This window comes from Equus przewalskii, chromosome 2 (genome assembly GCF_037783145.1).
Source record: "Equus przewalskii isolate Varuska chromosome 2, EquPr2, whole genome shotgun sequence".
In the NCBI taxonomy this organism is placed as follows: domain Eukaryota; kingdom Metazoa; phylum Chordata; class Mammalia; order Perissodactyla; family Equidae; genus Equus; species Equus przewalskii.
This window is the reverse complement of record NC_091832.1, coordinates 43819445-43837970: the sequence shown is the minus strand read 5'-3', so window position 1 is coordinate 43837970 and position 18526 is coordinate 43819445. Positions and strand designations below refer to the sequence as shown.

At 37.1% G+C, this 18526-nt stretch overlaps 1 protein-coding gene across 43 annotated transcripts in view; it reads left to right on the top strand.

Annotated features, from left to right (window-relative positions):
* CAMTA1 (calmodulin binding transcription activator 1) overlaps positions 1–18526 on the top strand; it is an 853189-nt gene that overhangs the window by 21982 nt on the left and 812681 nt on the right. For 30 of the 43 annotated variants that reach the window (XM_070610969.1, XM_070610946.1, XM_070610968.1 and 27 more), the window contains 2 exons: positions 8283–8352; positions 13239–13357. In XM_070610969.1, coding sequence (XP_070467070.1) covers positions 8283–8352; positions 13239–13357 — 189 coding nt within the window. The remainder of the gene's footprint in view (positions 1–8282; positions 8353–13238; positions 13358–18526) is intronic. The other 13 variants (XM_070610979.1, XM_070610981.1, XM_070610980.1 and 10 more) reach the window with 1 other exon arrangement.

Here is an 18526-nt window from a genome sequence, read left to right as displayed (position 1 = left end):
TGGAGGTATCTCTCCTTCGTGCCTTATGATGTTGTTGAGGGTCAAATGAGGTAATTCATATGGAAGTATTTTATAGACTGTAAAGTGATACACAAACAAAACTACTACTTTTTTCCCTATGTGTAGTAGAACACATGGACTTTAACATGTATTTTTCTTGTTAACTTGGGTTTATTAGGTTGTAGCTACGTTGTTGAACTGGGCTTTATTTAATACTGTGGTATTTTTAGGGCCTTTTGAGTAGAGTGTTTGCTTTTATGATAAATGACTCCAAACTGCTGTACGTTTCAAGTCCTTGTATGCAGTTTTTATTGTTTTAAAAAAATCTGTCCTTGCTGTCCCTTCTTACTCTTTTGCTTCTGTTGATTTCTAGCTATCCTTTCCTCTCTCATTTGTTGCTTCTGCTCTTCTGTGGGCTTGGCAACCTGATAATTAAGCTTATTAGAACTGTGAGTAGTTTAGTAGTAATCAAGCTAGGTGTTCGGATCGGAGAGCCCTTCTCCCAGTGAAGTGTGTGAGCTTTTGTGCGTGGCCTTTGTAAAAATCTCTTTTGGCCTCAGAGTGTGTCTTGGCTTCCTTCCTAGTTCTGGCTCTGCTGGGATTAGGTGAGATTCCCACATAGATGAGTTCCATTCAGGGAAGAGCGGCTGCCATTTTCTTGGCATACGCCTCATTGCTCTGTTATGAGAAACAGTGTCATTCTCTCCTTTAGTTTTGATGAGGTTTTATTTTTTGGGGCAGTAGCAAGTAGTGATAGGTGATGGGTGGTCTGTGGTTCATGGACCAAAAACTATTTGAGAAGCACAGAAAATCTTTCTACCAGATCAACATCCAAGCATGTGTAGTAGCATTCTGTTCTCTTGCTAGCCTTTCCTCTAGGATGATGACCCCCGAGCTTAGATTACTAGATATTCTTTGATATTCCTCAGTGTCTACATTTGCTTTAGCTTTTCTGTCAGAGCAACTTGAGTGCTTCTTCTGCCCAGACTTTTGCGTTGTTTCTTTGTGGAGAGCATTAGTGTGTTGTTGGAGAGAGAGCACGTGTTCTTGTGGAAATCGCACAGGAGTAGTGTAGGAAGACCTGCTCCTGGTGTAGTTCTGCTCCTTCCTCACATGGGGCTCTTGGCAAGTGTCTGTGCCTTGGTGTTTCCATTTCCAGAATAGACATAAGGTCTGCTCTGCTACCTGTTGGGACCAAAACTAGATTTTGTATATGAAAATGCTTCTTATACATACATTAATATCACATAGAATATCACATAGAATTGGGTTGATTTTTTTGCTGTTTTATAGTGCTGTTTGAAGAGTTAAAAAAATTGATGTCATTAGTACTAGTAATGATAAATGCTGCTAAAACAATGTAATTTTAAATTTTATATAGTTTTTTTCTGGATATGTTCTACTGGAATCTAGTTGTACAAATGTGGACGTTTAATAAGTGCTCTTTGATTATTTTTAGAATATTGAGTATACTGGCTTCCTAGCCAAATTAAATTTATGAAAATTCTAGTGATGCTGTGATTTATATCTAGAAAGAATAATTTTTTTTTTTCCCGCTCTGAAATCACTTTAAATATCCTTTACATGAATCTCTGGTGGTAGTGAATCAATTAATGTGATTTCTCAGGTCATAAATCAGGCTTGGTATATTGTAGTATTAGTTCCTCTGTAAGCTTCTTAGACCTTCAGCTGTTTTGTGGTCTGTTTTAGCTACTTGTTTGCTTTTGAACTCAATTCTAGGTGTTGAACTCAATTTGAGAGCCTAAAATGGTTTGTGCCCCAATTACCTTAGAGGTTACTGCTTCACTTTTTTATTGAGCCCACCCCAGTAGTGTGAAGTCAGCCACCTATCAGACGGTTTTCCTTTTAACTTGAATACAAACTTTAATTTTGTCTCTGTCCCATAGGAGAGTTGTGAGGGTTATTATAGTAGCACTTACAGTATATTTTAAACTTCTTGAAAAGTGGTAATATGTGAGCACAAAATATTTTTGTATTGTGCCACGTAATTTTATTCCCCACTAACCCTTGTGGTTCAGAAAAAGGATGAAGTTACTTGTGTTTAGATGTACATGTTGGTTTTCCAGTCTTGGAGTTAATTAGCCCAGTTTTATGGAGTGTCTCCAGAGCAGGGCCTTTGACAGACTCTGGGCTCCTTTTTGTTTAGCAGGCCTGTGCTCTAGCCAGACATGGTAGTATTGGCTCTGTTGGTGTCCTTGAGCACCGGTGAGTATTTTTACCCCTCAGTTCTTATGAGTGGGTCTAAAGTAGCTTTTGTCCTATTGCTTGATTGTTCAGAGGCCAGAGGATGGGTGGCAACTCAGGGTGGCCTTAGGAGAGGAGAGAGAGTCTTAAAAAGACTGATGGTCTTCAGTGAGTCCCACTGTCACCAGGGAAGAGATGGGACCACTCTTTTTCTTTTCCATGAACTTTTGGGCATGTTATTCATCTATGAATTTAAGAAATATTTGAGCTCTTGTTATGTGCCACACATTAAGTATTAAGTACCAGAGATACTGGGATGAAAAGCCAGACATCCCTTCAAGGATGCCCTTGATGTGTCTTATTTTGAGTATGTTAGAAAAACATTTATTGGAGAAGAAAAACTACTAGATTGGTTTTAGATGTTGAATGGCCTTAGGGGTGAATGGTGGAGCTGTAGGTTAACAGAAGACGTTTCTGAAAGGAACGACTCTTCTGTAATTAAAAAAAAAAAACAATTACAAATGGCATTGTGGCAGAGACTGCTAGCTGATCAGGAAACACATCTCCTCTTCCTCGGCGTGTGGCCAGACTGCATTTCCCATCCTCCCTTGCAATTAGGTGTGGCTTTTTGGCCAAGTTCTAGCCAATAGAGTGCAGCAGAGAAGTGTGCCACTTCCAGGCTTGGCCTGTGAAACCCTCTGGTGTGGTTATCTATGCCCTTTCCTTCCCTGCTGGCTGTTGCAGAAGAGCCCAGTGACCTAGGAAGGCTCCTACTACAAGATAGAAGGAGCATGGGTGCCGGAGCCGCTGCTTGGAGGAGAGCTCTCCACAGATGAGGAACACCTGTTTTGGACTTTACACGAGCAAGAATTAATGTTTATGGTATTTGAGCCGTGATACAGCTTGTTCTAAGAGTTAGCCTCCCTAACTGATCTAGGTGTGATACCTAGAATGCTAGGCAAAACTGGTGAGTTTAGTAAAGGTGCTGAGAATTTTGGACTTTGCTTTAATTTTGATTATTTGTATGTCATGTTATGTGTAATGACTAGTGAATTTCAAGAATCGATTTGTCATGATAAAATATGTGACAGTTTTGTTTTGTTTTTTTGAGGAAGATTAGCCCTGAGCTAACATTTGCCGCCAGTCCTCCTCTTTTTGCTGAGGAAGACTGGCCCTGAACTAACATCCGTGCCCATCTTCCTCCACTTTATGTGTGGGACGCCTGCCACAGCATGGGGTACCAAGCGGTGCATAGGTCTGCACCCGGGATCCAAACTGGCCAACCCTGGGCCCCTGAAGCAGAATGTCCAAACCCAACAGCTGCACCACTGCGCAGGCCCCTGACAGTTTTTTTTAATGTATCACTTCTAATTGATACAAGTGGTTTATTGTGTTCACTGTGGCCTCTGTCTGTCTTTGATTTAATAAGCTATGTAGATCCTCAGTTAGCTTTAAAGAGACTCTATGGAGACTTAAACGTTCTCAGTCCTTATTTCAAAGAACTGTAAATGCAGTTTTCATTATGCTACTTCTCTGTTCAAAAGCCTGTACTCACTTCCTCTTATGTAGCATTTTGTTCCATTTATTCTGTCATCCAAAAACTCTATACATGTGTAATGAGGGTGGCTGTGTGTAACACCCAGACCTGGGTTCTCTGAAGGGGGACAGAAATGAACAAAATACAGTGTGTGCCTCAGTTTTGCTTGGTACACAGATAGTTACTGAGGTTGTAGACTGTTAGCATCTACTCCTCATTTTAGCCTTAAGAAATCACGTATTATTTCTTTATTGTAGTTTTTTAGTATTGTCTCCAACTAGATAGTGTACTTTTTGAAGGCAGGGAATATGTTTTATAGAGTTTCTGTGTCTCCCCTCTTGGGCACTTCTTGAGATGCTGGGCACTATACTTAATTGAGTAACCATCCTGTAGTTTCTCTCAGTTATCTTGCTTGGATAGTCTGCTGTAGTTGTCTATGATAGTTTGTATTAACAGACAGAATTACTTCTTTAGTCTATTAGGAATTCATGGAATTTTGCAGTGGGAATATTGGGACTAGAAGGATCATTTTTTAGGTTGAATTCCTGCATTTTAGATTGTCTAGTTCCCGATACTCAAGGTGTGGGCCTGAATCATGGCCTGGGCATCACCTGGGGGCTTCTTTGAGGCACAGTCTCAGGCCTCACTCAGACCTGGGAGTCAGAACCTGGATTTTAATAAGATCCTTAGGTGGCCCACATGCATGTTAAAGGTGGAGATGTGCTACTCAAGGTCAACCTCCCATTTTAATTTTGAGAAAACTAGGAAAGCCAGAGAGTTGCCCAGAATCACGCAACTGTGTATTTCAGTGGTTCCCATCCTTGGGTACATCCTGAGATTACTTGGGAATCTTTAAAAAATACTGATGTCTGGGTCCCATCCCCATACGTGCTGACTTAACTGCTCAGAATTGCAGTCTGGGCATCAGAATTTTAAAACTCTTCCTAGTTGACTAACATGTAGCCAAGCTGAGAGCCACTCATCAGGTTAATGAGAGAATCCAGGTTTTGTGATGCTCCAGTCAAGTAGTCCCTTCACTACACACGCACACACGTGTACATTCAGAGACCAGTGCTTTCCCTACCTGAGTTTTCACTATAGGACACCACTCTTTTTTGTGGTGAGGAAGATTGCCCCTGAGCTAACATCTGTTGCCAGTCTTCCTCCTTTTGCTTGAGGAAGATTGTCGCTGAGCCAACATTTATGCTAATTTTTGTCTATATTGTATGTGGGACACCGCCACTGCGTGGCTTGATGAGCGGTGTGTAAGTTTGTGCCTGGCACCTGAACCTGTGAGCCCCGGGCTACTGAAGTGGAGCCTGCAAACTTAACCACTACGCTGGCGGGCTGGCCTCACACCGCCCATTTTTTTTTTTTTTTTTGAAGATTTTATTTTTTCCTTTTTCTCCCCAAAGCCCCCTGGTACATAGTTGTATATTCTTTGTTGTGGGTCCTTCTAGTTGTGGCATGTGGGACGCTGCCTCAGCGTGGTTTGATGGGCAGTGCCATGTCCGCGCCCAGGATTTGAACCAACGAAACACTGGGCCGCCTGCAGCGGAGCGCGCGAACTTAACCACTTGGCCACTGGGCCAGCCCCTCACACCGCCCATTTTATTTCCTTCTCTGCATTTATCCCACTTACCACCTACTTCCCCCACTGGCATGTGCCCCACAAGGGTAGGACCTTTGTCTTGTTCACTGCTGGGTTGCAGCCCCTAGGATAGTGTCTGGCACATGTTAGGTGCTCGTTTAATATTTGTAGAACAAATGGAAGGAGTTATGATAAAGAGGGATGCATCCTAAGAGAGGGAAACACAGGCTACTCAGCACCAGTAGGACTGCCTAACTCAGTCAGCGGACAAGAAGTCCCGAGTTAGACTTAAGACTCAGCCAGGGAGGGCAGCGTGAAGACTTGCTGCCAAGGGAGGACTTGAACCTAGGTCTGCCTGACTTTAGAGCTTATGCTTTCCCCACTTTGCCTGTTGTCCTGTGGACACAGAGGTCAGCTTCTCGGCAGGAGTTGGTGGAATTGGAACACAGCACTCCAGTTTTCCAGACCCTCAGACTGGTGCTCCTCCCTCCACTCCCTCTCTCTGGCTCGCTATTGTAAACAGACTTTTAGCAATAGATCTCAAGGGCTCCATGACAGAACCCAGCTCAGAGTCTGGCACATGGGTATTTAATATAAGGTAGCCATTTCTTACGTGAGTTTTCTTGTGTTTTGGCTTATTTGCTTTGAGAACCTGTATTTGTTTTTGAGGATAGAATGACATTTGATTTCACACTCACGTTCTGTGAGTGAGTTTCTTTCCTGGTTAAATGAGCTATTTAAGACTTGGCTTATCATGCCAGTACTATAGAGAAAACATGGTTGGATGTTCATGATGTTTCTCTTACGTTATTTTTAGTGTTTAATTCTTACAGTTTGATATTGGGTCTATTCTACCACTAATTTACCTATTATCCAACTTTGAAGTAAGGTGTAAAAGTCTTTTTGTATGAAGCCATTCATTAGTGTGTCCCATTGTACATTAGTGATTTTTAAAACTTTTGATGCTAAGACTATTATTGTGATGTCTTGATAAGAGGTAAACTTAAGCTGTTTTTGGTAATAGGAAGCCATAAAATGTTCAGCCTTGAGTGTAAGACTTTCTTTTTGACATCGTAAAATTTTAAGTTTCAATTCAGAAACTATGTTAAGGTGAGATGTTGCATTAATGTGGTTGGAATGCTCTTGCTGGCAACTCGTATAGCTGTTTCATGAAGTAAGAGTACTGCTGACTTGACATCAGCCACTTTTCACGATGTGCTGTAATTCCATGCTCCTCGTCATGGGAAGGAACTACTGTTGAATTTTCCAAAGGATATATGAATTATGAAGTTGGTCCATAGTTTATAGGGAGAATCCTTGGGCCCAGATGTTACACAGGTTGTTACTACAGATGCTGCCACAGGTTGCTAATCAATAGTTATTGCTGTTGATTAAATCAAGTAGAAGAAGGACAGTAAAAGTCCTGGAACAAGAACTTACTGAAACAGAAAATAAATAATTAGGGAGTTGATGGTTATCCTGGTAGCTAGGAGTCACATTGTGGAGAAGGACTTATTATGTGTGAAGTACTTATCACGGATGTTAAGGGAGAGGAAAATTAAAAATTCATAGAAGTCAAGTTTAGTCAGATTTCAACACTTTTGACACACAAAACTCAGGCAATCCTGTTTGTTCTTAGAAAATGTTAACATTGTTAGAGATTATCCTTATTAACCGTAATGATGATAGCATTTTGCATTTGCGTGATGGTTTTGTATTTAAAGCACTTTGTATGCAATATCCCCTGTAATTCTCCCAACAACCCTAGGAGTTAGGATAGAGAGGTATCATCTCTACTTCTTTGAACAGAGTAATAGAGAAAGGTTAAATTACTTCCCAAGGACAGCTAGTAAGTGGGAGAACTGAGCTTTTTGTATTTAAATATAAACTATTGAGAGTGGTTGTTGAACTCATAAACTATCCTTGGTTTTCTGAGTATATAAATATATGGTTTATAATGAAAGATGAATAATATAAAAATTTATTTAATACTGCAACTTAACAAAAAGGATATTCTTATGATTGGAAAGTAATTGGCTGGCAAGAGTCAAAGAAATTTTCTTTTTCTTTTTTTTTAAAGTTACCGTTGTGTAGGTTTTATATGAACACTTTAATTTTATCTACATGAAGCATCCTGAGAGCGGAGACATGGTCTTCCAACTTCTTCCTGACTTATTACGCCTGCCGTATGTTAGTCGGGACTCAGTAGAGTATTTTGATGAGTTGGATCTTGGGCGTACGGTTTGGAAATGGTTAATAATGTCATTGAGCATTGACTGAACTGCAAAATGAATATAGCATTGGTTTTTCTTAGTAAAAATTTGCTATATGTAAAGCACATACACTCCCTAATTTAAAAATGTTATACAAGAAATAGATGTTCACCAGTATATATTTTTTTCACACACATGTATTTTTAAATTTTGAGACACATTTATGCCTACAGAAAAATTGCAGGGGTAGTGCAAAGAACTTTTTCCCCCAACTATGTGAGAATAAGTTGCCAGTACGTCTCATCACCCTCAGATACTTGGTGTATTTCCTGCAAACACGAACAGTCTCCTCCATAACCACAATACAGTAATCAAAATCAGGAAATTAACACTGAGACGTTTGTACTGTCTAATCCTCAGATGCCAGTCCACTTGTACCAGTTGGCCCAGTGGTGACCTTTATAGAAAACGGTCCACCCAGAACCCGGGGTTGCATCGGTTGTCTTTTCAGTCTTCTTTAATACAGAACAGTTCTCGGGCCTTTTTGACTTTCATGACTTTGATGCTCTTGAAGATTACAGGCCAGTCACTTTGTGGAATGTTCCTCAATTTGGATTTGTCTGATGTTTCCTCATGATTAGATTCAGGTTTTGCATCTTTGGCAGGAATATCACAGAAGAGCCAGTATATATCTTTTTCAAAGATTAGTTTTACATTTTATTTTCTGTTTCCTTAGAGCGTTTCCCAAAGTGTATTCTGCGGAACTAGCACCTACTGTGTTCTCAACACCGTGCCACCTATAGAAGGTAGGATTCGAAAAGCTTTTAACTTACAGGAAGGGGTGGGCTTGGCAGTGAGAGTAATTCCATCACCGTAGTGCAGTGGAAATAGCCTGTGACCAGGACTTAGAAGACCTGGGTTCTGCCTTTAACTTGCTGTGTGATCTTAGATGAGTTACTTAATCCTTCTGGGGATAGCAATATAATACTCCTGTCGTAACGTTTCTGTGAGGGTTAAAAAAGGCAAAGCATTTAATCACATGGAAAATTCAAAGCTCTCTGCAAATGTTAGATACTAATACAACAGCTCTATAATTCCAGTGTCCAGTTCCAGGTGAGGTAGAGTAGGAGCTGTGTGGTATTGTGGGAAAAGCCACAGGATGTGTTTGAATCCCATTTGAGCCACTTACTAGATGTGGCTCTGAGGCAAATTAATCTAAACCTCAGGTTCTTCATCTGTAAAATGGGGGTAGTTATGTTCTGATGGGTAATTGTGAGGATTAAATGAGAGAGCGCAATGTAAAATCCTTTCTGGATGCCTGATATAGAGTCCCACAAATATTTACTCTCTAATAAATAGTAGAAAATAAATTTACTTGATCATATGTAGATCAAATTGAAATTGAATGGAATGAAGCAGGAGAGGATGCCCTCAAACTCAAATTGAAGCAATCGATTGCAAGGTTTCTGTGCTCCCACTTCACCTGCCCCACCCATGTATTTTTAGATTGAAAACGTACATGCGGATAAATAGTAAGAAGTTTATTGATCCTGAGTTATGAGTTGACCTAAACCTGGTCCAGAGATTTGGTAATATGATTGACAGGGAGAGGGTAAATCTGGGTCCCCTGAAAATGGAAATGGTGAGATTTGATGATCACACACTCTTAAGAAGAGAAAAGAAATTGTTAAATAGCAAAAGTAATTATGTTTTCTATTAAAAAAATTATTTTTGTTTTTTAACCTTAAAAAATCTTTTGGATAATTACAACTGAGCTTAATTCCTTTTGGAGAATTTCTTTGGAAAAGAATAAAGAGAAATCATACCAATGCTTTCATATAGTTGGTGCTTAATTAATATTTATTTTGGATGAATAATAATTTGAAGGTCTTAGGTTCGTAGTGGCAATATTTGCTGCTGTGAGCCCTCTGCTGACTTGAATATCACAATATGTGCTTATGTTTTCCTGATTCAGTTCCTATCCTACTAATTAATCTAAGTACATAACAATTAGAGCTAAACAGAAAATTGTAGAGCTTCCTTTTCATTTTACCACTCCAAGTTGTTGATCAAATATATTCCCAGTAAGATTTAACAATTTGGTATACGGTTATACCAACTTATTTTGAACAGTTGGTTTAGAGGTTGAGCGATTAATCATAATCAAGTTGATTGAATAACAGTGTTCATAATTATTCACAGAACCAAGAATTATTTAATTTTTATTAATTATGAATCAAAATGGGCACATCAGTTCCAGGTTAGAGTTATATAGTTATAATTTACCTTGCAGAAGTCAACAGTGTATTCCAGGGAAGAGGTCAAATACATTTCCTTGGATTTACATAAAGGATTTGGCAATGTGAATCTCAATTTTTAGGAATAAAACATGAAAACAAGAATTCTACTTTTTCCTTAATTAAATGAATGAGCATTTTTATACATTTTAGAAAGTTTAGTTAAATTATACTGTGCCTCTAAAATTATTATTTGGAAAATATTTGAAGGTTGACTGGAAAGGATGGTTCATTCTCTAGAATTATAGCTGTCAGCCAGACATATCATCTGTCAATTTCAAGAGCTTCACTAGTTGTTTTTATTGTGAAGTAGGTTAGAAAATTATTTTGTAAAGTCATATATCATACATGCATATTTTGCTAGATAATGATAATGAAATGTTTTACTGTATTTGGTTGACACTTCGATTTTGCAGTGTCAGAGTTTATCTATTTGGATTAAATGCTGAGATGTGGTTGAAACCAGTGTATACCTTACTTTCACTGTTGACGCAAGATACTGTTATAATCCTTGTACTAAGACAAGGACTTAAAAACTGCCACATGTATTTATCAAATTATTATATCATTTGTATTTATTCCAAAAACATTAAAAAGCAGCTTTTAATTAAAAAAACACAATTTTATGCAATGTAGCCATGTGAGCAGTTCTTTTCCAAGGTGAAAACAAAGTTACTCTTTATCACTTTTACTGGGAAAACTGAAATTAGAATATATGAGTTTTAACATTTTGCCTGAGTTCCTAATATTCTTTTCCTAGTATTAAAATTGCCATCTTCATAATGCACAGTGGGAAAATTTACCCATTGTCATGTTTCTTAAAAACATCCAATTTATATTCAGCATAAACCTAAAATTCTGGAAACAGCAGTTTAAAAACTGATTAAGGGGGACCCATTGGCCTGTCATACTCTTATTCCTTTTGAACTCATGGCTGCACATCTCCATAAGGTGTTATATTTAGAAACTTGTTTGAGACAGTGCTACAGCCGTTCTCCTTTTCCTCTTTAAAAGCCTTTAGGCCGATTCTCCACTGCCTGGTTTGGTGTCAGAGTGGAAGACAGAAGCCTTTTCTATAGCAGTTAGTTGTGCTGTTGAGAAGAGTATTCTCTACACACACACACACACACACACATACACACATATGAATATACATACACATACATACAGATGTATGCTTTATATGTGACATGACAGCTGGGTTCCTCAAGGAGGCTAAAAACAGAGATAATTAATATAACGTGGTGATCACAAATATAGAAATTTATATTCTGTTGATTATTCAAAATTGTACTTTAAATAGTTTTCTCAGAGATATGACTAGTCATATACAGTTCAGAGTAAACCCATTGATGCACCTAGCATAGTACTGTTTTCATAAAAGGCAACCTGTATATGGTGAATATTTGAATTGAGTATAGATGTTAAAATTTTACCTCTACTTTCAAAATTGTACACAGCATGGGAGATTTTTAAAAATGAGAATAAAATCACTTTAGGGGAAGAGAGAAGGGAGGTAAAGGCTCATGTGATTTGGGATTCTGTGCTTTAAAGTTTTATGGTCCATGGTGCCTCCCTTGGGATGATGAAGTGCAGAGAGCATGCATAAGCACATACAATTACAAAGGTTTTATAGTGTGTAATTAATACAGAACTTTCTATGAATTTTTAGTTGAACACGTCTTTTTTGGTTTCAAAGCATGATTTTTAAAAGTTTAATTTTATTTTGCTATTAAATTAAAATTTCTGGATTCTTAAAACAGTTTTTAAGTTTTTGAAGTTTTAATACTCCTTATAGAAATAGCGGATGGGCATTATAATTCAATTGGTTGTATAGTTCATGGACCAAAAAAGATTTAGTATGCTAAAACTCAGAAGGTCTTCTCTATAAAATATTTCCGTATGATGTAGTAAATTTTCTTAGACTTTATTTCTATGCCCAATATTTTCTTGTTAAGATCTTTTTCCTTGAGAAGAAATGTGTTAATCAAATGAAAAATGTTTGGAGAGGATTTTATTGTAAACGTAAAAAATATTTTTTATTCTTTTATGTTTTTCACGTGTTCAAAAAAATAGACCATGCTAAACAAAATTATAGTAAATGATTGGAAAAATATCTTGTATTTCATTTTTAATATTATTAACTAATACCTGTATGCTTATATAAGGTTGTTTAATTGTAAGACATTTTAAGTTATTGAATAGCAGTCAATTCTGTAGAGATTTATGCCTAGAGGAGAATTAGGAATTATCTGATTCTCCTTGATTTGGGAAAACTGAAAATATTAAGTAACTTACCCAAGGTCACACAATTAGAAAGTAGCAGAACTGGGCCAGAATGCTGTACTCTTGCCTTGGAGTTCAGTGTTTTTATTATACCCTGTTAGTACCAGAATAAATTATTTCAACTGTGACTTTCTGGAGCAAATTCAGTCTTCAGTATTTTTATGTATCTAAAGGGTGCAATGCATAACCTCCTTGGTACCTGCTTATGCATTGCACCCTTTAGATATTGGGACTTCGTTTTAGTATTAAAAAAAATTGGAGTTATTTGAAGCTTTGACCTAAATGTGCCAAAACTGGCAAGAAATTTTGAGCCCAGCAAAGGGACTTTGTTACAGCAGAGAAACAAAAAATGATATGTAAATAAATAAATGAATGAAACAAAACATAAAGGAAATCCATTCTAGAAAATATCATGGAGACTGATTATCAGGTAGTTAGACATACCATCTAGTATGAAAGTAATGAACTTTTCTCTTTCTAGTTTAGAAGAGTTACAGTTTGATGAAATACATTAGTTATATGTATATGTAAATCAAGTTAATTAAAATGATATGTTGTTAGGTTTAGGCTAGAAAGGCCAGCCTCTGTATTACCTAGGTAGCTAATGGCAGGTTTAAGTTCCTTATATTTATGAAATTTGTAATTTATTTTTGAAAGGATAAGTCTCATTTGTATTCTAGGGGATGAAGCAGTATTAATTTATGAGTAAGTCATATTTTATTATCATTCTTCTTCCTTAAAAAACTTAAGAACTTTTTCAACTGGTTAATAGAAGATTTCTGACTTTTGTTAGGTTAAATTATTTTGCGATTTTGTTGTACTTCATGGGAACCTTTAAAAGTAACATTCTGATTATGGGCAGCTGCTGGGATAGTCCCTGTTCACTGGCTTATCCTGGAGCAAAAGCTGGATCTTAGTTTAGAGCCTCTTGACCAGATTCCCGCTGCCATCTCTCTGATAAGTGTGCAGATGAGGATTGTTAACTCAGAGGAGTGATGCTCTGGGTCTCACAGTGACTAAACTGAGCTGCTGTTTCTGACCTTGCCAGTATACGTAAAAGGAGATTTTCTCTATTATTTTCTCTGAATTTATTGTTTTCTTCTTTATAGATGATCATGGGAACAGCAATAGTAGTCATGTAAAAATCTTTTTACCGAAAAAGCTGCTTGAATGTCTGCCGAAATGTTCAAGTTTACCCAAAGAGAGGCACCGTTGGAACACTAATGAGGTAGATAAATTTCTATTTTTAGGGGTATAATTTTTTTAAGGGCAAACTTGTTAGGTCATTTTGTATAGTACTACTTTATATTAGCTTTAAATTCAAAATATTGAACTAGGAAATTGTAAATGAAAAGAGTATTTAACCTGGATTTGACAGAAACCAACATGTTTCTTGATCTATCTCTGATCTGCTTGGCTTACACTGAAAAACAGAAAATGTGCACGCTGTCTTACTAAGGTAGCATGAGTTTCTATGTTTGTATTTTCTTGCATTTTGGCATCTTGCATTTGGTGGTTAACTCTGCATCTCAATTAAACATTAGTTCTTATGTTGTCTAAATTAATAAAGATACAGTCCCAATGTTCCATAGAGCATACAATGTCTTGACAGTGTAAAGCTTCTGTAGAATTGGGGAGGGCAGGCTTCTTATTAGCACAACAACTCTTAGTCCTCTCTGATGAAGAAAATTTGCATGGCGAATTAACTGGTTTACCTTAATGATAGGAATTTTTATTGAGTGAAGGCTGTATAGTAGATTCTGTATGTGGCATCCAGTTAGAAAAAAGATTCATGAAGGAGAATGAATAAAAAGTTTATCTTTTTTGGATGATGCTTCCTTTTTTGGCAAATCTTAATCTGGGGGTATTAAATTTTAGGGGTGGATTGCTTTCTCATCTTTTTTATTTAGAAATCTGAATATTTCACTTTAGGGTAATACCCATTTAGTGTGGTGATGAGAATTGGGTATGTGTCCATCAATTTGGGAATTATATTCCTTTAATTCAAATAGCTGGGGTTACTGGTTTTGCAAAGTTGGTCTAAATCAGTTCGTGTTGCTGGTTCAACAATGACTTCCAAGTTAAGTTAAATGTAACACCCTACCCTGTATTGGGCACTCAGTTTTGTTAAAAGACACAAGAACAAAATAGTGCTGCCTATTTACCTTTATTTTTTCTAGATTATTTTGCTCTAACTTCTTGACTTAGAATGCTTTTGCTTTGAGTTGTAAGAAGTTATATGGATGAAAGTTTCTTTACTTATCCCAACTTACAGATTTAAATACTAACTAGAATCTCATAGCTTTGTTACCTTGTCTCAACTGATCTTACATTTCTTTTAAGGTATGTATATTTTGATTATTTGCATAAATCATATTTCCCCTTCAGACGGAATACTTTTGCTTTGACAAACGTTAGGTAGTTTAGAGGCTTATTGTTTTAATCTCATTTATTAACTATTTCAAGCATTTTAGACATGAAAACAAAGTGAATATGCTGAAAATTAGTCTTAATCATAGACCATTACTCTATCAGCAAAATAATAGGGTTTGGGGGCCATTCACTAGGTCACAACTATGTCATGAATTATTTAAAAACTCAGTATGTTTCTTAGTGTTCCCTGAAAAATGAATTTGATACCATATTATTATACATTAGCTCCAGTTTATTTATAAATGTGACAAAACACATAATAGGTACATATTTTTTCAATATTATATTTTGTATGAAATTGGCAATTTATTTTAGTTATGATTTGAAATTACATTTGAAACAGCAATTGCTTAATGAATTAAAATCGATGCTCTTAAGAGTCTCATAAAGCTGGAGGTAACTGTCAGAAATTTAGTTGGTAGATTATTTAGATGAGTGGTTTCAGTACTTTTTTGGAACTTTTGAGCACAGCCCTTCAACTTCCACATATTTATTTACCTCTAAACTGTTCACATGTTCCACTTTACTAATATTTTAGATACGTTATAAAACACCCAATAAAGAATTTTTACAGAGGACAAGATTAAAAGGAAAATAAGAAGTTCTGTATTTTCTTCCTGGACCCTAGTACATGTACCCCCTTGGAAACCACTGGTTTTGGGTCACAGTGTTGCTAAAGTTCAAGTCCAAAGAGAGGAAACTGCATTCTCCTCTTTGCCTGGTGAACTGTGAAATTGGGGTTCTGAGAAGTATGGATTGTTTGTGTAAGCTCTCACTACTGCTGAAGACAGAGATAGAAGAATGTGTGTTCCAGGATGAAGGGAAGCAGCAGAGGGTAGCTCAGCTGGCAGGGAAGGCGCACACCCTTTTTCCTTGTGAAGAGTTGTTCTCTCAGTAATCTGTCAGCCCAAGACTTAAAAAAAGTCTTGTGGGAAAACTGAATTTAAAGATTGGCCCATATTTCTGTGTAGAGGACATTGGTGCTTTATTCGTGTTTATTTTTGGCTTTAGGAAGAATAGGAAAATCTGAGAGTGACAGCAGAAGACTTATATTCGAAATTGTTAATTCTGTAAAGTGTTAATGGTGATGGTAACCTGTCATTTTTTTGGTAACTGGCTTAGATAATAGGACCAAAACAATCAGTGCTCCTATTAAAGCACTTAGCTTTTTGATCTTGCTGGGTATTGGCATTTTCCCATGTTCTTCAGCCTGTCATCCTTCATGTTGACACTAAAACCGGAAGGAAACATGCTATAGTGGGCTTGTCTCTCACTGGGGCTGTTTGTCCTACGTAAGCCAGTCACGTTTAAGTCAGAATTGCTCATGAAATATCTTGAATCCCTCATAGAGTAAAGTTTAGTCATACTGCCATTATTAAGGGCCCATCTTCCCTCTAGAGTTGGAATAAATTGCTGTGTTTTGGTGGAGGACCACATGAAGTAGTTGGCTTGTATTTAGGAGCTGTGTTGTCCAAGAACTACATTTCTTTAGATCCCACTCACTGGGACAAGGCACTCTCACTGGGAGAGGCATGTGAAAATGAGAGCAGTTGAGAGCACAGCCGCTTCTTGTTTTCCATCTCACTCTCTGCACAGCATATGTTTGCAAAGTAGACTAGCGGCCCGAGTTCCCCGGTAGGAGATGTCAACTGTCATCTTTCTCTGTCTCTCATGTTCTCTCTCTCTCTGTCTCTGCTTGGTGTGTACAGTTGAATTCCTGGATATAATGTGACTCCTCTTTGCTTTTAAGAAATTCTTTTACTTGGATATGTGTTGTAATATTTGTGATTATTTGAGAAAACCCAGCTTTTATACTGTGTGTTTATATTTGTCGAAAGAGGGAGAGTGAGATTGTGCCTATTCAAATGCTGCCATTTATTGAGCACCTGTTCTTTGGTAGTGACTGGGTACTATATGTAATTATTTTTAAGCCTTATAATAACATTACAAGATGTGTAATATTTCCTTTTACAGATTAGGGAGTGTTGGTAAAGAGTGGTTAAATAATTTGGTCAAGGTAGCACACTTGATAGGGCCTGTCTCTGAGCTTAATTTCTTCTTTGTTGCTTATTAATTGTTGGGAACATTGATTCTCTTGTCTGTTGTCTAGGCTTTTAATCAAAGACTCATAACTCTTTTTTTTTTTCTTAAAGATTTTATTTTTCCTTTTTCTCCCCAAAGCCCCCCGGTACATAGCTGTATATTTTTAGTTGTGGGTGCTTCTAGCTGTGGCATGTGGGATGCCGCCTCAGCTTAGCCTGATGAGCAGTGCCATGTCTGCACCCAGGATCCAAAGCGGCAAAACCCTGGGCCGCTGAAGGGGAGTGCGTGAACTTAACCACTTGGCCACCGGGCTTACCCCAAAGACCCATAACTCTTAACCACATTAGTGTACTCAGCAAATCCATTCTGTAATTTAGTTTTGGATTAAAAAGAGTTAATATAGGATTAGTATTGTGGGTTCATAAGCAAATATTTGGTGAAACTGGGAGTCACTAAAAAGGAGGACTATTAGAAGATGAGAGATCTTAGGGTGTAGTTAAGCTACTTTTAACCTTTTCTAACTCATTGGAATAGGTAAATCCTCCTGCTCTTCTTGAATGTTGTTTGCATTTGCAAGGTAAATATTGTATCTAAAAATAAATCAATTTTAGATTATGCTTTCTCAACCACAAACACCCTTTCCCCTCTTCTGAAGATGATAAAAAGGACATGAGGAGGATGATAGCAGTAATTTATGGCACCTCACGTTTATTGGCCATCTACTGTGTGCTGGTCATTGTGCATGGATAATCACGTTTACTCCTTGAATTAATCCTGTGACATAGGTTATGTGATTATCTTCATATTATAGATGAGGAAACTTAAGCCAGGGAGATGTTAAATAATGTGCTGAAAAGTAGTGAACTTTGGAACCCATGCTCTGTACATTTCTGTCCCAAAGAACCATTTCAAATAGACTTTCCCAAGAGCTTGTGCTATTTAGTGACTTCTAATCCTTTTGTTTTATAGAATTGTCTGGCTTGTTTATTCATTTGCACTTTTAAGTATTGTACAGAGACTTAATGTATTTTTGTGAAAAGATTTTTTTTAAAAGTAGCAAACACTCATTTCTTAGGGAAGTAGATTTGATTCTTAATAATGAATATTAAGATGTGGCATCTGGATAATGAAGAAAATACATTAAAAGTAGAAATTTTATACCTGTGCTTAACTTGAGGGTTAGGCTTGATTTTTATATCCAGGGCAGAAGAGAATGCATTAAACGCAAAGTACATTTGTTAAAGAACCAACTCTTATTTCATAATCAGTTTGGTATTCACATCTTCATTAGGTGAACTATTATAAGGTTTCTGCATGTTAAGTTAATATTTTTAAGGCCCAGAGCCAGAAATAATTATGCTAATGCAACTTTCTGATTGCATAAATGACTACTTCATAATTACACATATTAGTACTCCATATATGTTGTCCAGACTGAAATTTCTTTTGTTTAGTCATTAATTAGCTTTTTGACTTAAAATATAACTACGGCTTTCCCCAGTTGCCGGATCTGGATTTCAGATGGCATTCTTCCAAAGCCAAACTAATGCAGCCCCACGAACCTTTTATAATGAAAATGTTCTCCTTAAATATGTTCAGATCATTTTTGTGTGCTATTTTTGAACTGTTAATGCTTTTTCTTTTGTTTTTCCTGTACTACAAAACTTCTCTAGAGTGAGCAAACAAAATAGAACTGTAGTTTATACTGATCTTAAAAAAAAGTTGCATCAAAGTTCTTTAGTTGGTGGTAGCTTCAGAGACTTTCGTATAAAATGCATTTTTTAAATGGGAAAAATGTCTATGGTAGAGAGCGGCACAGATCTCCACTGATACATTCTAAGCCATACCAAAGAACCGGAAGAAAAAAAGACCCCTGAGTATCCTGCTTTTTATAGGGAGAGAGTTACCCTTTTAAATCGTG